At 38.2% G+C, this 18,288-nt stretch overlaps 1 protein-coding gene across 16 annotated transcripts in view; it reads right to left on the bottom strand.

Annotated features, from left to right (window-relative positions):
• Positions 1 to 1,503: 1,503 nt before the first annotated feature.
• The window catches only part of HNRNPC (heterogeneous nuclear ribonucleoprotein C), a 60,054-nt gene continuing 43,269 nt past the window's right edge, over positions 1,504 to 18,288 (bottom strand). For 14 of the 16 annotated variants that reach the window (XM_053660761.1, XM_053660769.1, XM_053660770.1 and 11 more), the window contains 4 exons: positions 3,793 to 3,980; positions 3,164 to 3,277; positions 2,763 to 2,923; positions 1,504 to 2,663 (listed from right to left, as the gene is read on the bottom strand). In XM_053660761.1, coding sequence (XP_053516736.1) covers positions 2,580 to 2,663; positions 2,763 to 2,923; positions 3,164 to 3,277; positions 3,793 to 3,980 — 547 coding nt within the window. In that variant the 3' untranslated portion in view covers positions 1,504 to 2,579. The remainder of the gene's footprint in view (positions 2,664 to 2,762; positions 2,924 to 3,163; positions 3,278 to 3,792; positions 3,981 to 18,288) is intronic. The other 2 variants (XM_053660768.1, XM_053660771.1) reach the window with 1 other exon arrangement.

The raw sequence follows: 18,288 nt of genomic DNA, 5'->3' as shown, positions 1-18,288 counted from the left end.
AAAAAAACGACAACACAGCAATAGCCATCCAGTGTGAATGATCAAAATTATACCAATTTTCTTGCCAGCCTGGCAAAAAATATGTATTTTTGGTGTACCAGGGTTTTAGGGATTAGTTTATGTGTGCCATGAGATGGAAAAGGTTGAAAACTCCTGGTGTAGTTAATTTTTCTCATATTAAATAAAAAGGTCAGGTGTCAGTAGGAATGTTTATGTGGCTAAGTCCTTCGTTTTCCCAGGTCACAGTTCATCATGACACTCTGTGGTTTTCTCCTGAAAATTATGTATCACAGGCCAGCTACATAGTCTCGGAACAAAGTAATTTTTTCAACCAATCTTGTTAAATACATACCTATTTCCTATTCCCCAAGTATTTCTATAATGCACCCCACCATCTCATCTACATTACCTAAACACTAGTTACTTGTACAGTTTGTCATCTGTTGTTTTACTGTCCTTGGCATGGCCCTGAACTTTGCTGCTGAAATGTCCAATAGATTCCTTCAACATTTTATGGTTACTATATGGCTCAAAGGATAGACATTTTTCTTCTACTCCTTCTGTTACATTCTCAATCCTCATTTATTCCCTTCCAATTTACCACAATCTTCTTGTTCCTGTTGGCGATATTTTTCTTTTGTTGTTATACCTACTTCCCTCTGTTAAGAGGCTTTACATCCTGCACCGACTGGCACTAATCTTATAATCTTTGCAGGCTTCAGATGTTAGGATAAGATCTGAACTAAAATACACTGGGAATCCTCTTTTCCACTATGAAGATATTTAGCCTAATTAATGGCCTAAGATCTAGAGTACAAAATGATTCTTCAACATCAAGACCACCTAGACCCACCCTGGTACTTTATCAATAATCTTGTGTGCATGTAGATTTCCTAAGAGTGTATAACCATTTCTCTAGCTATTAAAAAACAAACAAAAAAAAAACCCTTTCCCCAGTTCTTTCCAATATTTGATTTTCAAGTGGAATTAAAACTGTATGCTTTCATGCCTGGACTAACTGGTCTGGTATCTTTTAAATACCAATGGCTAACACAATCTTAATCTGAAATAGATTTTATTAGAGCTTTAGAACCTTAACCCTAAGCTTCCGGTTTTATTTTCTCATGAGTTATATGAGCCAAAAGTGAGTTTGTGTAGCATATGAAACAACATGTTTAGAAAACAAGGTGGGTAAAAGTATTTTTGACCAAATTAACACACAAGCTACTATTATCCTATGAATCTGAGATCTAATAAGGGTAGTCCATAGTACAGCCTCTCTCTATTCTGCTTTATCACCTGTTAATATAAAATCATTGCAATTAATTGAAAGGGGAACAAAAAATTAGTTCATGTAAGTTGAACAAATTGAAAGTAAAATAAATGTATAACCCTCATGATAGCTACCTGGGAAAGAACTTTTCTATTTTCAGTAACACCAAGGAAAAGACTCAGAATCCGGAAAATAAATAGGGCCGATAAGTAGCAATTAAAAGGACAAAATGGAAGAAAATAAGTTTTATTCTCCAGTATTTCAATTTCCCTAAAATCTTAACATGTTTGAACCTCATCTATTTAAGGATGAAACCATTTAGCACACAACAAAAATCTCAAAAAGGGCACCAACTAGACCACAAAGCATTGATGAAAAGGCTTAATGTATTTCCCAATTTTTTCCATTAGGACATAAAAGCAATTTTGCAAGACTCCACTCCACACCCAACTTCCTTGTCTCCTTAATACAACACCCATCCCAATGAAGTATAATTTGAGCAGTGTGTGTTGGTATGTATAATAGTGACAAAGACTCAAAGAAAAATACACATTCTAGGGGTTTTGTGGAGGCCACAGTGAAACAAAAGAATTTGAAATAAACAATTATAAAATACAAAAATAAAAAACCAGGTTTTTTTTTCTCTCTCCAAATTCCTGGTTTAATAAGGACGTGTTTATTGTGAGAAAAAAAGGTCCCAAACATCAGGCTGTTCACAAAAATAACCCACAGTATCAACTTTAGAAAACAAATCTTAAAACTATTACACTAATTATTTTCCTAGAGGATGCATTTGACATGCCAACTCTCATTCACAAAAATACATCGTTACATTTGTGTTGAAGAGCCCCACGTATGCTATACACATGGGGTTAACACATACACCTCTAACTCAAAGCTGCTCTCAGGGTGCTACTCAACTAATGAGATTGCCTTTGCAGTTAAGGAAGCAACTACTGAACTCATACATGAATGAAAAGAACTGTACTCCCTGCATAACAAGAGATTATTTTGGAGACAGTTGATAAAAACCATACATCCTTTTTATTGTTAAGTCATAAAGAGGTATCAAAATTAAAAGCAAAAATTACAGGGTAAGACTTAACTACTAGGAGCGTCAAAGGAAGTGAAAATGGGACTAGGCGCAGGGCAATATGAATTAATGAACATGGGAGGAACAAGGATGGGGAGAACAGTGAGCATGTGCTGAAGATACTAGGGGAGAGGATCTGGTGAAAATTTTGATCTTAGACAAGCGCCTAGGTAAAGAAATAATGGGACAAGATTTCTAAACCCCACTATGTGCTTAAGAGTCATCCTCGCCATTGGCGCTGTCTCTGTCATCCTCTCCTTCCTCAGCCTCTTTTTCATCATCCTTGATCAACTCCAGCTGTGAGAAACAGACACAAATAGGATGGAGTTAGAGGCACTCCATGTGTCCCTGACCCCCCCTCCACCACCTCTTTCTTTCCTTTCCCGTGGTTTTCACCTGGTCGTCCCCCCGATCTTCATTATCATCATCATCCAGTAGGTCCCCCTCCTCAGCAGAGTCATCTGCACCCCCCTCAGACTCCATCTTCACATTAGTCTCATCTTTCTTCAGGGAGCTGCTGCTCTGCTCCTCTTCTGACTTATCATTCTTCATCTCTACTGCGGATGAGAAGGACAAGTCTGTCTAGGGCCAAGTAATGTCCCCAGGATGTAGACAATTCCCATTAATAATCATAGAACTGCAATACAAGTCTAAATCCTCCCACACAAATGCCCTTCCCAAATTAAATTCCCCAAGTTTCATATTCAATTGCTTTATATCCCACTATTTCAACAGATACTTTTGACTCTCTTAAGTACAAACCCAACTCCATACGCAGAAGCAGCAGTAACATTTACCTCCTTGTTTGCTTTGCTCCTTCTCAATTTTTTCCAGGCTTTCCAGTAGAGAATCCACTTTTTGTTTTATCTGAGTCAATTCCTTCTTAATGGCCTGAAGATCATCTCCTTTCACTTTTAACATAAATAAAAGTAGGTAAGAATCAAGTGTACCAGAAGCTACCAGTAATCAAACACATTCCCACTAGATTATACACTAGTAGCCAACAGGAGATGCCTGGTGAGAAATAGCACCAGTGTCAGACTGTCTCAGTAATGGGAACCTTTGATATTTTATAGCTGAAAAAGGAAAACGGAATCTAATGCACTTACTCCATTACCAGTAGCATTCTCACTTTTGTAGGCCTGCTAAAGACCTTAATTCCCTTTTAAAATACATTGTCAGTACAGTTTTACTGACATATATTTGATACATTTAACAGGTACTTCAACTCCCTTAAGTCTAATAACTTCATTCAAATCACCAGGGTCGTAAGAATAGAAGGTAGTCTAGAATTGCTTCCTTAATCACTATCTACTCTTTTATTATTTTGATTATGCAAAGGCTTTTGCACAAAACTGCACATTAATGGCACTATTTTCCCCATTTCAACACAGAAGAAACACCACGAAGGTGTGATAATACGTACACTTTCCAGACTTGGAAGAAGATCCTCGCTGTCCACTCTTAGAATTGAAGCCACTTTTGCCCCTTCGTGAGGTGTTTCCTGATACACGCTGGCGTTTCGAGGGCACTACAGCCCGAGCAATAGGAGGAGGAGGAGGAACACGTGCTGGGTAACTGTACATCCTATTGGATAAGAAGAAAACAGAATGCCTTCACAACTAAATTAAGTCAGCAAGATCCAAAGAGCAGTAACTTATAAAATAAATTAATGTCTATTACATAGTCTAAATTATTTCTTTTTTTGCTAATCTCATTCAAAAGGCCAGTAAAATTTTCCTTTGCTATTTTAAATACCTAAGCTACTTTTCTTAAAAAAAAAAAAAAAAAAAAAGCTACATATGGTGCACACGAACACCAAATTACACAGTTGGATGGCCTTATGCAGTGGACATAAAAGATTCCTCTGTAGTATTAACAAAGCTATTTTTCTTACAGTGAATGGCCTTTATCTTGACCTTATTCTTTTCATATGTGCTACAATAAACAGTTCATGAAAGCCAAAAGTATTTAAGAAAGGGACTGCAATTAACTGAGTCTGTGAACGGACATATTATTAGCTAAATTCCTGATCTCTGAACCATAGAAGCATATAAAATCATCACTGCTATTGATTATTAGGGTCAACCATATGAAAACTTGCCAGTATCAACCATTTCTGGTCTATAAAAACAAGCAACCATCTCATGTGTGTTAGCTGGGTATAAAACACCATTACCAATTCTAACAACATTTAAGCATAAGCTCTACTCAGCTCCAAGAGCGCAAAGAATATTGTCAGTCTTGTTCACTATTCACTAATACCTAAATACATTACCCAGCACACATTTAACTCTCAAAAAAAAAAAAAATCACTGGTTACTGAACTGCTGCTTTCACTGGTAAGAACCCCAGCAATTGCTAAAGATACACCCAAGTTCCCAAGTTACAGCTTGGTATATTTGGTAAAGAGAAACTTCAAAGTTTAAGCAAAAGCTTCTTACAAGGACACCAGTTCCAGACAGTCTCTACATTCCATGTCATTTCTACAAAAGCTTGTGGCAGCACAAGAAGGTTAAGACACAGCAGTAAGGGAGAGAAAATCTTCCTCTACTTCTGTGCCTTCTAGTAACTAACTTAACTCCAAACTCCAAGTATTCTATAAAGTAAAATCCACCTGCCAACTGCTTCTCTACCTAACTTCAAACATTTTAAGGAACAGATGTGATATATTCAATAGTTCTGAAACTGTTACAGGCATAGAACCATAGATAATTCTGTATTCTCCTCAACCCAATCTAAAAGGTTTCCATCTTGTTCCAACATGGCCATATTTTATCTTTTTCTAGGAGCGGTTGTAACAGGCACATTTTCTTAAGAGAGAGCATATATACATTGCAAAACAAGTGATAAAATGACTTACTAACCTTCATTTAAGCAGTTTTTAGGCACTGACCAACCTACCACTTTCCCCTTGAAACCAAACAGTAATTGATTTGCCATGTGCCAAAGAATCCATGATGTGGAAGGTTAAGAAAACCTTCACATAATGTCTTGTTTTAAGATCCAGTAAAGAATGCTTAGGTTTGCCCTGGCTGGTGTAGCTCAGTGGATTGAGCATGGGCCTGCGAACCAAAAGATCCTGGTTCGATTCCCAGTCAGGGCACATGCCTGGGTTGCAGGCCAGTTCCCAGCAGAGGATGCATGAGAAGCAACCATACATTGGTGTTTCTCTTCCTTTCTCCTTCCCCTCCCCTCTGAAGATAAATAAATAAAATTTTTAAAAAAACCAAAAACTTAAGTTTGAGGCCTAGGAAGTAAGAAAATTTGTGATTTAAAAGCAGGAAGGCTTTGGCATTTCTACAATAATTTATCCTCAGTAGATAACTGTCAACTAAGTTGTTAATTTGTCAGTTTTAATCAACTTATGGGAATTAACACAAATTATCACTACTATCTTACAGAGAGCTTTTCCTCTTTTGACCTAAAATTCTCCTGAGTATAATGACTCAGAAACTAAAATATCAAGTGTTCAGAAATTACCCTCCTTTGTGCAAAACGATACTTTAAAAATAATTTCTAGAAATGAAAGTGAGTTAGTTATCTGGATTTTGGGGCATGAAACAGCTCATGCCCCAGTCCTACTGGATTTAAGAGATCTAATCTAACCTACCTCCCCCAACCCACTCATTCTCTCACTGGTACCAGTCTCTAAACCAGTGGGCCAGCCATTCCAGATTCCCCATACTTCATGGCCCTGGAATTCCCTTTTGGACCATACTATTTCACCTGACACAGGTACAAGGCCATAATAAAAACGAGGCACAGGAATTCTGGTCAAGATCACAGTGTAGAGAAGACATGGCTCGCCTCTTCATATAACCACATCAAAATTACAACTAAAATTTAGAACGACCATCACTCAGAACAATCAGAAATAGAGTTGAATGGCAGTCTGACAACTACAGACAGAATTAAAGAAACCACATCCACCAAGACTGATAGGAAGGGTGCAGAAACAGAATGGTATCCACTCCATGAACAGTAGCAGATTAAAAAAACTTGGGAGAGGTATCTTGGTAGCAAGGAGCCTCAATCACCCCCAGACCCCCGGGGCCTTGGGTTCCAGTGCCAGGAAGATAAATCCCCACAACTTCTGGCTGCAAAAACCAATGGGGATTGAGTTGGTGGAAGAAAGTGGTGGAGTTCCAAGCAGTTCCTCTTAAAAAAGAACCCACACACAGACTCACCTACTCAGATTCATCATTCCAAGTTCCAGCACTGGGGTAGTAACCTGAGGCACCAGTGGCATGAAGGGAGAACCAAAGTTTCTGACGTCAAGGTGAAGAGAGGCCACTGTTCCTTTTCTAAACTCTCCCCGCACAGAGCCAGCAAGCTATTGCCGTATCTGAAATTCCAGCAACCTGGCTAATCCTGTTTGACCCTCCTTGGAGATCCCCAGCGACTCTGTCCTACCCAACGTATGGGCCTACCCAAGTGCTTTTCAATATGAATGGCTGGTCTTGGCTTATGCTTCACAACTTCCTAAATCCTCTCAACTCTGTAAGCCCCAGGCCTGGCACTAGCAGCAGCCAGCCTAGATTCACAGCTCTGTTTCTCCTGGGAATCTCCAAGTTCAGCACAAGTAGCAGCCATCTCAGATTGCTTTATGACCAGGTAGGGTGGCCTAAGGCAAAACACAGGTGGGAGATGACCCTAGCCTGTACCACTGAGGAAACCACAAGGCTAGTGCACCCAGTGCACAGCTACATACCACAGAAAAGTACCACCACCCTGCCCCTGCACAGCTGATCCCCCTCAGAGGGTGGAGGTGGTAAGTGGTCACAGCCAATCCTTGTAGCTGACTGTTCTGGGTAAATCCCTCCCACTGACCTACCAACAGGAATCAAGGCGTAACTACAAGACAGTATACTCAGCCCACACAAAGAATACAACTCAAGTACACAGCGTGGGTCATAGGAGAGGCTGTGCTACTGGACCCTGTAAGGACACCAACTACATTAGGCCACACTACCAAGACATGGAGTCATAGCAGCTCTACCTAATACATAGAAACAAACACAGGGAGGTTGCCAAAATGAGGAGACAAAGAAACATGGCCCAAATGAAAGGAAAGGATCAAAACTCCAAAAAAAAGAGCTAGACAAAATGGACATAAACAATCTATCAGATGCAGAGCTCAAGACACTGGTTATAAGAGTGCTAAAGGACCTTAGCAAGGACCTAAACAGCATAAAAAAGATCCAGTCAGATATAAAAGATACTATTTGAAATAAAGAACAATTACGGGGAAACAACAGTGGAGTGGATGAAACAGAACCAAATAAATGATTTGCAACATGAGGAAGCAAAAAACCTTATCAGAACAAGGAGGAGAAAAAGGAATCTCAAGAGCAAGGATAGTATAAGCAGCCTTTGGGTCAACTCCAAGAGGCCCAACATTTGCATCACAGGGGTGCTAGAAGGAAAAGATAAAGAGTAATAAATTGGAACTCTATCTGTAAAAATAATGAAAGAAAATCCCCTAATCTGGTGAAGGAAATAGACATGCAAGTCCTGGAAGCAGAGAGAGTCCCAAACAAGATAAATGCAAAGAGACCCACTCCAAGACACATCATAAATGCCAAAGGTTAAAGATCAAAAGAAAATCAGCTTTGGCTGGCATAGCTCAGTGGATTGGGAGTGGGCCTGCGAACCAGAGTACAGCGGTTCGTTTCCCAGTCAGGGCACATGCCTCGGTTGCGGGCCAGTTCCCATCAGGGGACAGACAGGAGGCAACCATACACTGATATTTCTCTCCCTCTCTCCTTCCCTTCCCCTCTAAAGATACATAAATAAAATATTTTAAAAAAATAAATAAAGATAAAGAGAATCTGAAAAGCAACAAGAGAAGTTCGTGGGACCTACAGCCAAAATTGCTCTACTCAACAAAGCTGTCATTTAGAATCAAAGGGTACATAAAGATCTACCCAGGCAAAAAAAACCAAACAAACAAACAAACAAAAAAAAACAAACAAAACTAAAGGAGTTCATCACCACCAAACCATTATTATATGAAATGTTAAAGGAACTTATTTAAGAAAAAGATCAAAATGATGAACCACAACAAAGAAAGGCAAAAATATATATCTTTCAAAAATTGAAATCTAAAAAACAAACTACACAAATGAGAAGAACAGAGACAAAAGCATGGATATGGAGAGTGTTTTCATGGTTTCCAGATGGAAGGAAAACATGGCAGAATTGGTAAAGAAGTGAGGGGATTAAGTACAAATAGGTAGGTACCAAATAGCCACAGGGATGTATACTGTAGTATAGAAAATGGAGTAGCCAAAGAACTTATACACACACAATGGTGGGGTTATTTGCCTGAGGCAATTGGATGCGCTAGGTAAAGGTGGGGCAAAAGGGGAACAATCAGGACAACCGTAACAATATAATCAATAAAATGTATTTTTTTAAAAAAAAAAGGCACAAAATGTAGTTTTGAGTCTGTGCAAGACTCCATGAACACAAATAAGAGTCAAACACTCTAGTTTTAGAAGAAAAATATATTTAAAAAGATCAACCAGTAATGCTGAAGGACTTTTAGTGCCAGAGAACTGAACTGCTGCTTCACAGAAGTTTAAATTGACCTTGTCTTGAAAAATGTTGAATTGCGTGAGAAAATACAAGGCTGAGAAAACAAAGAGAAATACAAAGAGAAAAAGGCTGAGAAATACAAAGAGAAAAACCATACCTACTGTGACAACCCCTTTAGGGATACATAACAGCAAACTCAGTGTGACAGCTTCAAAACCAGCTACAAATTAAGTAACCAACCATAAAGCCATGCAGTAAAGCCAGCCACATAAAGCAGCAGCAGCTGTTGATCCCTTATTGACAGACCCCAAGTCATTAAAAAGTCTTCATAAAAATTTCACTATTACCAGAACAAACACAATGTCCAAGAGAACTATGACTGCATACTAAATGAGGTATCTGGACACTAAGTACTGGTATAAAATCTAGTCAGAGTGAAGGTTATTAAAATACAATTTTAAAGAAATTAAAACATTTCTGGATACACATTAGCTACTTATTATCTGAACAGTTAAGTCAAAGAACCTCTATGTTATTCTCCAAGCTAAAACAAACATTACAAGGCATTTAGTAAAAACACAGGTTTTCGCCCTGGCCAGTGTGGCTCAGTTAGTTTGGGCATCATCCTGCAAAAGGAAGGACTGCAGGTTTGGGCCCTGGTTGGGGCTTGTGCAACAAGCAACCAACTGATGTTTCTCTATCACATTGCTGTTTCTCTCCCTCTTTCTTCCTTCCACCCCCTTCCCCGTCTCTGGAATAAAAAAATAACTAAATAAATAAATAAAAAACACAGGTTTTCAAAGGCAAGTTTCTTAAATGATTAGATACAACAATGACTTTTGGGTCTCAAAAACTCTAATAATAATATATCTCAATCAGTACCAATGAACAGCTATAATCAATATATTAGTAAAAATCTATATTCTCCTGGGGACATTTACTTAATGTACCATAGATGTTTCGTGTCTTAAAATTTTGGATACATTAAACGTTATTTTAGGTATATTAGTTATTAAGTAGGTAATTCAAGAAACCAGTTGTCAGATATTATTGCCTACAAAAAAAACACATATGAAATAATTTATAGGTGAGGGCAATCTAGTAAGATTACTTTCTTCCCAGTACAGTACTTACTAATTTATCAAATTCAGTTTAAAAATGCATTTGGTTTTATTACTGCTTGCCTTTGATGATTCTAGAAAAGGGATTGTTGTTATAGGATACTTTATTTGGACTTTAGAATGTCTGAGAATCCCTGAAATTGTATGCTAAAATTATATGAATGCACTCATAAAATGTTAAAAAACAAAACAAAACGAAAACCACTAATACAGAAACAAAAGGACTATTTCATTCTATTTGAGCTAACCAGGACCAAATTTAGATAGAACATAACCTGCTTACTTCTGGGAAACATGCTTTATATTCAGAGAGGTACAGAGAAAAATGTGTATAAAATCATGGTAAGACTCAAAAGATGATTTTAACAAAGTGAAGATAAACAATTCCAATGGACAAAAAAACAAAAGAGCACAATGTAATCTGTGGAACATAAAGAACCAAAACAATGTGACATAACCGCTAAAGTTAATGAGGTTTAAGAGCCAAAGAGTAGGTTTTCCCAATGTAAATTCCCAATTGATGATAGATTCCCACCACAAATTTTGTAGCCACCAAAACAACCAAGTATAGATAGAAACCAGCACACTAAAAGTTCACTTAAAAGAGTCTAAAATTAGATTTCCGACCAAGACAAACAGTGCCACCTCGCACAACCAAAAGAAGGGCAACAACAATTAAAAAAACAACCAGAACTGCCAGAAAATCAAACTGTATGGAAGTCCAACAACCAAGGAGTTAAAGAAGAAACATTCATCCAGATCAGTAGGAGGGGCAGAACAGGTAGGCAGGTGGATAAGACTCACAGCCAGGCAGCGGCTGGAGGAACTGGCAGTCACACACATTTGCATGCTGATAAACTGGAAGGAACTACTGGGGAGCCAGACAGACCACCCAACCCAGGGCTCGAGTGCAGGGAAATAAAGCCTCAAACCTCCGATTAAAAACACCTATGGGGGTTGAGGCTGTAGGGGAAGAAACTCCCAGTCTCATAGGAGAGTTCATTGGAGACACCCACAGGGTCCTAGAATGTACAAAAAACCCACGCACCCAGGAATCAGCACCAGACGGGCCCAGGTTGCTTGGGGGAAGCAGTGGAAGTAACTGAAAACTATCAGAGAGTGGAGCAAGCACCATTGTTCCCTCTTGGACCCCTCCCCCACACACAGTGAGACAAGGCAGCCACATAAGGTGCCCCACCCTGGTCTATACCCAAGGCTCCGCCCCCTACTATGTAAGAGGTGCATAGAGACCAAAAAAAGGGGGGGGGGGCAAATGAAAGAACAGATCAAAGCTCCAGAAAAAATGAAACTGAGCAACCAAGAGATAGCCAATCTATCAGATGCATAGTTCAAAACACTAGTCATCAGGATGCTCACAGAATTGTTGAATATGGTCACAAATTAGATGAAAAAATGAAGGCTATGAAAAGAGAAATAAAGGAAAATGTACAGGGAACCAACAATGATGGAAAGGAAACTGGAACTCAAATCAATGGTATGGACTAGAAGGAAGAAACATTAAACCAGAACAGAATGAAGAAACAAGAATTCAAATAAATGAGGAGAGGCTTAGGAACCTCTGGGACATCTCTGAACATTCCAACATCCAAATCATAGGGGAACCAAAAGGAGAAGAGGAAGAGCAACACACTGAAAATTATTTGAACAGATAATGAAGGTGAACTTCCGTAATCTGGCTAAGGAAATAGACTTCCAGTTGGATCCAAGGAGGAACATACCAAGACATATCATAATCACATTACCCAAGATTAAAGAAAGAGAATCTTAGAAGCAGCAAGAGAAAAGGGTACAGTTACCTACAAAGGAGTTCCCATCACTGTCAGCTGATTTCTCAAGAGAGACCTTGCAGGTAATAAGGGGCTGGAAAGAAATATTCCAAGTCATGAAAGGCAAGGACCTACATCCAAGATTGCTCTACCCAGCAAAGCTTTCATTTAGAATGGAAGGGCAGATAAAGCGCTTCTCAGATAAGGTCAAGTTAAAGGAGTTCATCATCACCAAGCCCTTACTACATGAAATGTTAAAAGGGATTTATTTATCTAAGAAAAAGAAGGTAAAATGACAGCAAACTCACAGGTATTAACAACCACACCTAAAACAAAAACAAAAACTGAGCAAACTACTAGAACAGGAACAGAGTAACAGAAATGGAGGGTTATCAGCAGGGGACTGGGAGGGGGAGAGAGGGAGGAAAAGGTACTGAGAGTTAAGCAGCATAAATGGTAGGTAGAAAACAGACAGGGGGAGGTTAAGAATAGTATAGAAAATGTAGCAGCCAAAGAACCTATATGACCCATGGGCATAAACTAAAGGGAAATGTGGGTTGGAGGGAATGTGCAGGGTGGAGGAGAATAAAGGGGGGTGGGGGGAGAAATGGGACAACTGTAACAGCATAATCAATAAAATATATATATATTTTTTAAGTTTGAAATGAAATTCAAGCACTGAGTGAAAACCTGCTACTGTAAAAGTTTTATAAGTTTGGTTCCTGCTGATGTGCTACAATCTATGACAATCCACAACAATGACATTTCCCAAAATATCATTCAGAGTAAACTTTCAGAACACAACCTTTATATATCATCATATAATTTTGTAGAAAAGGAGTTTCAACTTTTATTTATATGTGGACTGAATCTAAGCAGTTATACTCCATGAGCAGAATATCACCTTATGATACTCATGAATACCAGAGTTCTAAAACTGTTCAAGTGTCACCCTGGTTGGTGTGTCTCAGTTCGTTGGAATGTTGTCCCACAGACCAAAAGGTAGCAAACATGATCCCTGGTCAGGGCGCATGCCTGGGTTGCGGGGTTTGGTCCCCAGTCTGCACACATACAAGAGGCAACCCATCTCCTATCAATGCTTCTCCTTCACATCAATGTTTCTCTCCCTGCCTTCTCCCCCCCCCCTCTCTAAAATCAATACACATGGCCTTAGGTGAGGATAAAACAAACTGTTCAAGTATCAACACCTTGAATAACTGCTATCTTTTAACATGATAAAAATTCTTTTTAACATACAAATTAGTAAAACCCCAAAACTTTGAAGTTCCCCCTAATATAATTTCAATAGTATTTATTTCATTAAATCTCAAAGGTTTATCTTACAAGTGAATAGACTTTGCCTTTATTATATAAGGAAAAATGTCTATGAAACATGTTTGTTTACATTAAAATGCAAATACAAAATTAAATGTCAAAAAAGCACCCAATGCTGTTTTCATGATGTAGTTGAAATTCTTCTTTTGTGTCTATAAATAAACAAACTATCAATTTTTTTTTTTTTTTTTTTTTGCCGTGGCTCGTGCAGCTCAGTGGATTGAGCACAGGCCTGGGAACCAAAGGGTCACCAGTTGGATTCCCAGTCAAGGTACATGACTGGAATGCAGGCCAGGTCCCCAGTTGGGGGGACTCAAGAGGCAACCACACATTGAGGTTTTTTTCCCTCTTTCTCCTTCCCTTTCCCTTTCTCTAAAAATAGATAAATAAAAAATCTTTTTTCAAAAATAAAAATTATCAAAAATTTTATAATTTGTGGTTTTCTCCCCCTAAATTAAGAGACCAATGTCTAAAGTTATTTTGAGGCACGCCTTCACAAACATTCTGTCTTGCTGAGCCCTACAGAAGGCAAACTGAAAACAACTGTTAAGTTACATGTTTTGCTAATGTGACCTATGGATGGAGTGCCAACTGCCAAAATAAATTTGCACAATGGCACTCTATATTCCTTAACTTTTTTTTTCTTTCAGTAAAGATCTTATTTATTGCCCTGGCTGGTGTAGCTCCGTGGATTGAGCGTGGGCCTGCGGACCAAAGGATCGCAGTTCAATTCCCAGTCAGGGCACATGCCTAGGTTGCAGGTCAGTTCCCAGCAAGGGACTGATATTTAAAAAAAGAAAAAGGATCTTTATTTATTTATGACAGAGGGGAAGGGAGGGAGAAAAAGAGGAAGAGAAACATCCCTGTGTGGTTGCCTCTCACACTCCCCCCTCAATGGAGACCTGACCTGCAACTCAGGCATGTGCCCTGACCCAGAATCCAACCAGCAACCCCCTGGTTCCCAGGCTAGTGCTGAACCCACTGAGTAACACCAGCCAGAGCTATGTCCTTCAACTTTGTACTGCCTTTATCCAATAATGCATTAACGATATAGATTATCTTCATGACAGCTAAATTAAAAACAGCAAGTACTGCTTAATTAAAAACAGCAAGTACTGCTTAATTAAATGATAAAGGGACTAAATAATAATCAGTGTGATGTAAAGTGCAGGATCATCATAATTCCATATTAGGGGCTCCCAAACTATTTTTAAAAATGTAACTAAGGAATAAATATGGAAACAGAGATTACTACTGCCTGATAACCTCTAAGAACCTCACCCAAAGAACAATTATCAAGGGTTAGGAACATGTATTCCTTTAAGAGCAAGAATCAATGGCCCCAAAAGATGTAGAACCAATGGTGTTAATCAACTATTCTTTCAGAAAGAATTGTTGATATTAGTAGTGAGAGGTATTTTTGCTAATTCAAAGACATATTTGATTAAAAACTGTCCCACTGATTTATTTACAACAGCTGTCCACAAAAGTGAAAAGAAATGTTAAATGTGTATACTTATTTGAAGATGCATAAAATTTTACAAATTTAAAACATGAAAAGCTGTATGTTTAAGAAAATACAATGACTTGTCTTGATAGATTTATTGGGAAGCTATGTTAATATGAAACTAGATGTTTCATGAGAAAACAATTTGAAAATTCAGCTGAACGCTTTCTCAACAAAAATTATCTGGGTGGTAGTTCGCAGGTTGTTTTAAGTCCTAGGATCAATCCTTTCAGAAACAAGACTGACTGTGTCTGGTGTGGCTCAGTGGATTGAGCTTCAGCCTATGAACCAAAGGGTTGCTGGTTCGATTCCCAGTCAGGGCACACACCAGAGTTGAAGGCCAGGTGCTCAGCAGGGGAATGCCCAAGAGGCCACCACACATTAATGTTTCCCTTGTCTTTCTCCCTCCCTTCCCCTCTCTATAAATAAATAGATAAATTCTTAAAAAGAAAAAGAAACAAGACTGGACCCAAGACTATGTTAAGAAACATAATTTTTTAAAAATTCCTTGCTTTGCTTCTGTTTACAAAACCTTCCATCCAGGTAATAATCTCTCCTTGACTCCTCAAATTTCCAATGATTTATAACATCACTCATTTGTCATGATGTTTTCAATACACTCTCTAAAATGTCACACTTTGGATCTTGTACAAAGACAATGTCTTAAACAGAGCGGTCCATTTTGTTTTAAAGCTGCAATTTTATAGAAGTATTTATGAAGAATATTATTTATAGATCATATCAAGAATGTATAAGCCCATTCATTCCTATATTCTCCTTTTATCAAGAGAGGTCCTTCTTTCATTTCATTTATAAGAAAATTTCTTCTAAAGAGCTGAGAAAACAAATTTGTGGTTGCTAAGGAATAGAACAGAGGGAGAAGCTGACTACAACAGAGGAGCTTTGTGGTGAATTTCTGGGAGATATGGAACTATCTATAACTTAACTTCACCAGCAGGTACATGGCTATGCATGTCAAAATTGTACACTGAAAGCATGTATCTTATTGTACTAGAAGTTTTTTGCTGTCTCCATTATCTGTATTTCCATTCTCTTCTCTTGAATCTTCTTGTAAAGTGTATGCCCCCACCATTAAAACCTGCTCTTGTCAAAGTCACCCATGTTTTCCAAATTGCCAGAACAGACATTTCTAAATCTTCATATTAAACGATTAACCCTCTACTTTTTAACACATATGCACATAGTTTCCAGGACACTCATGCTTCTGGTTTTTCTCCAACTTTTTTTTCTTGGTGGGTGCTCAGCTATCTTTGTTTATTCCTCATCTCCCTGGTCTGTAAAGTTGTCATAATCTCTTTTCCATTGTACTCATCTTTATGATTGCACGACCTATATAAGCAGAAACAACTGCCTGCTTAACATCTCTTAAAAAATGTCTAATAAGGAGCCTAAATTAACACATTCACAACTGATTTACCTCTCAGTCAAGTTCTTTCAATGTTCTCCCCTCATCAGTGTCTGTACGTTCCAAGTTTCTAGTTTGCCAGTCCAAAACTTTGATGATATCTTTGATCTTTCCTTAGCCTGACTCATACTAATCTGTAAGCAAATCTATCTACCTTAACTTCAAAATTCAACCACTTCTCACCACTCCTGTCAGTTCCTGGTCCTCCCTCCTCAAATGTTTGCCTAGATAATTTCATCAGCCACTCATTCTCAGAATAATCTTGTTCGTATAAATATAAAAAAGATCCTCAATCCTATGCTCAAGAGTCACCAATGGCTTCTCATCTTATTCAGATGAAAACTTGAAGATATTCAATAGCTTAACATACTCTACATGCTGTGTTCAACCCATTCGTTTTCTCATAGGTCATCTATTTTCCACTATAGTACCCCTAGTGCACACAATAAAGCCTCATAGTAAGTTTTTAACAAATATTTGGTGGTTTTTGGGGGGGGAGTGGGAGGATTTTATTTATTTTGAGAGAGAGGGGAAAGAAGGGAAAAAGAGAGGGAGAGACACACTGATGTGTGAGAGAAATATCAATCAACTGCCTCTCAAACGTCCCCCCAACTGGGGCCTGGACTGCAACCCAGGATATATGCCCTGACCAGGAGTCAAACTGGCAACTTTGATCATTTGTAGGCGGATGCTCAAACCACTGAGACACACAAGCCAGGTCTTAACAAACATTTGAGAAAATAAGCGATTTCCTAAACTGACTTCTAAACAAGAATTAATCGCAAATTACATGCTCAACCTAAGGTGGATTGCTGGGAGGACTAGTCTGCCTTTTTTCTAGTATAAAAACTATTGGGCGGTTTACCCTGAGAAACTCAGAAAAAAATAAGCCAAACAAACAATCTTGCATAAAATTGGATCAGTTTTCAAGGCATTTACTGCAAAATAAAAATCAGGCCTTGTGTCTATAATGGATGTGATTTAAGACTATTATAATATCCTGCTTCTTGTGAGGAAAATCACAAACACAAATTTCCGCAGATGAATTTATCTTGCTATTCTATGTTTGTACCATAATAATCTGTTCTCCTTGTTAAACTCCATTAGCATCAGTAATAATACACAGATCACTGTAAGAATAAGTCAAATTCTCTTCAGTAGATTTTGTTTCTTGTTCATTGGATGATTAAACTATCAACCCATTTGTCAGTTCATTCCTCTACTCTTTTGACATATGCACACTTCATTAAAGGGGTGATCTTATCCTATTCATCTGAATTGTACCTTCTCTGTTTCCCGGAAAAAACCCATTAGTCTCCTGGATATCGTCTTAAAGTCCTTGTCAGCTCTGTTCCAAAAAGGCAGTCTGGGTTCTCTAACTTCTTGCCTGAAGGGCAGTCTTTAGTCATTACAATTCTCATACTGAACATTATTCACAATTCACTCAACCCAGTAAGACCAACAATGCTGCATTCTAGACCTGAGTAGTCAGTCACTATTAACGTGGGTAAATTAAATAGAAAATTCAGTTCTTCAGTCACACTAGCCACATTTCAAGTGCTGAACGGCCAGACGTAGGTGATACCTACTACGCTGACAGTGCAGATACAGTATTTACATCACCAAAAAGTTCTACTAAACAGCATTGCTCTAGAGTTTGCTTCCAAAGACATTTATCTACTGCCTTGACATAATTTCCAAAGAGCACCTAGAAGACCTAGTATTTTTTTCAGTCAATAACCTATAATCCTTACAAACCAAATTAATGTCCTTAGTATAAATTGATAGTTACACATCTCCTAGGATCACAAAAGCAGAATAGTGAAACTATAAAAAACTAAAAAACCCTAATAAATTTCAAAACTGTCTGTGCCAGGTATTATATCCAAAAGGTTGTATGAATGAGATGGGGTGGAAGGATTGAGCAAAAAGGAAAAACGACTCATGGACATGGACAGGAACAGTGAGGTGATTGCTGAGGGAAGGTGGGGGATATAAGGGGATTAAATGTTAATGGAAATAAACAATAAAGATTAAATTTAAAAAAATTTAAGTTATATCCAGAGTATATAAAGAAGCCTTACAACTTAATGACAAAAAAAAAAAAGCCAATATAAACATAGGCAAAGGATCTGAATCTATTTCTGCAAAAATAAACAAATAGCCACTGAGCACACGTATGCTCAGCATCAAGTTTTTAAGA

The sequence above is a fragment of the Artibeus jamaicensis genome, unplaced genomic scaffold (assembly GCF_021234435.1).
Source record: "Artibeus jamaicensis isolate MK-2021 breed Jamaican fruit bat unplaced genomic scaffold, CSHL_Jam_final scaffold_854, whole genome shotgun sequence".
Lineage (NCBI taxonomy): Eukaryota > Metazoa > Chordata > Mammalia > Chiroptera > Phyllostomidae > Artibeus > Artibeus jamaicensis.
The sequence above is the reverse complement of the archived record's forward strand: the minus strand, read 5'-3'. Positions and strand labels throughout refer to the sequence as shown.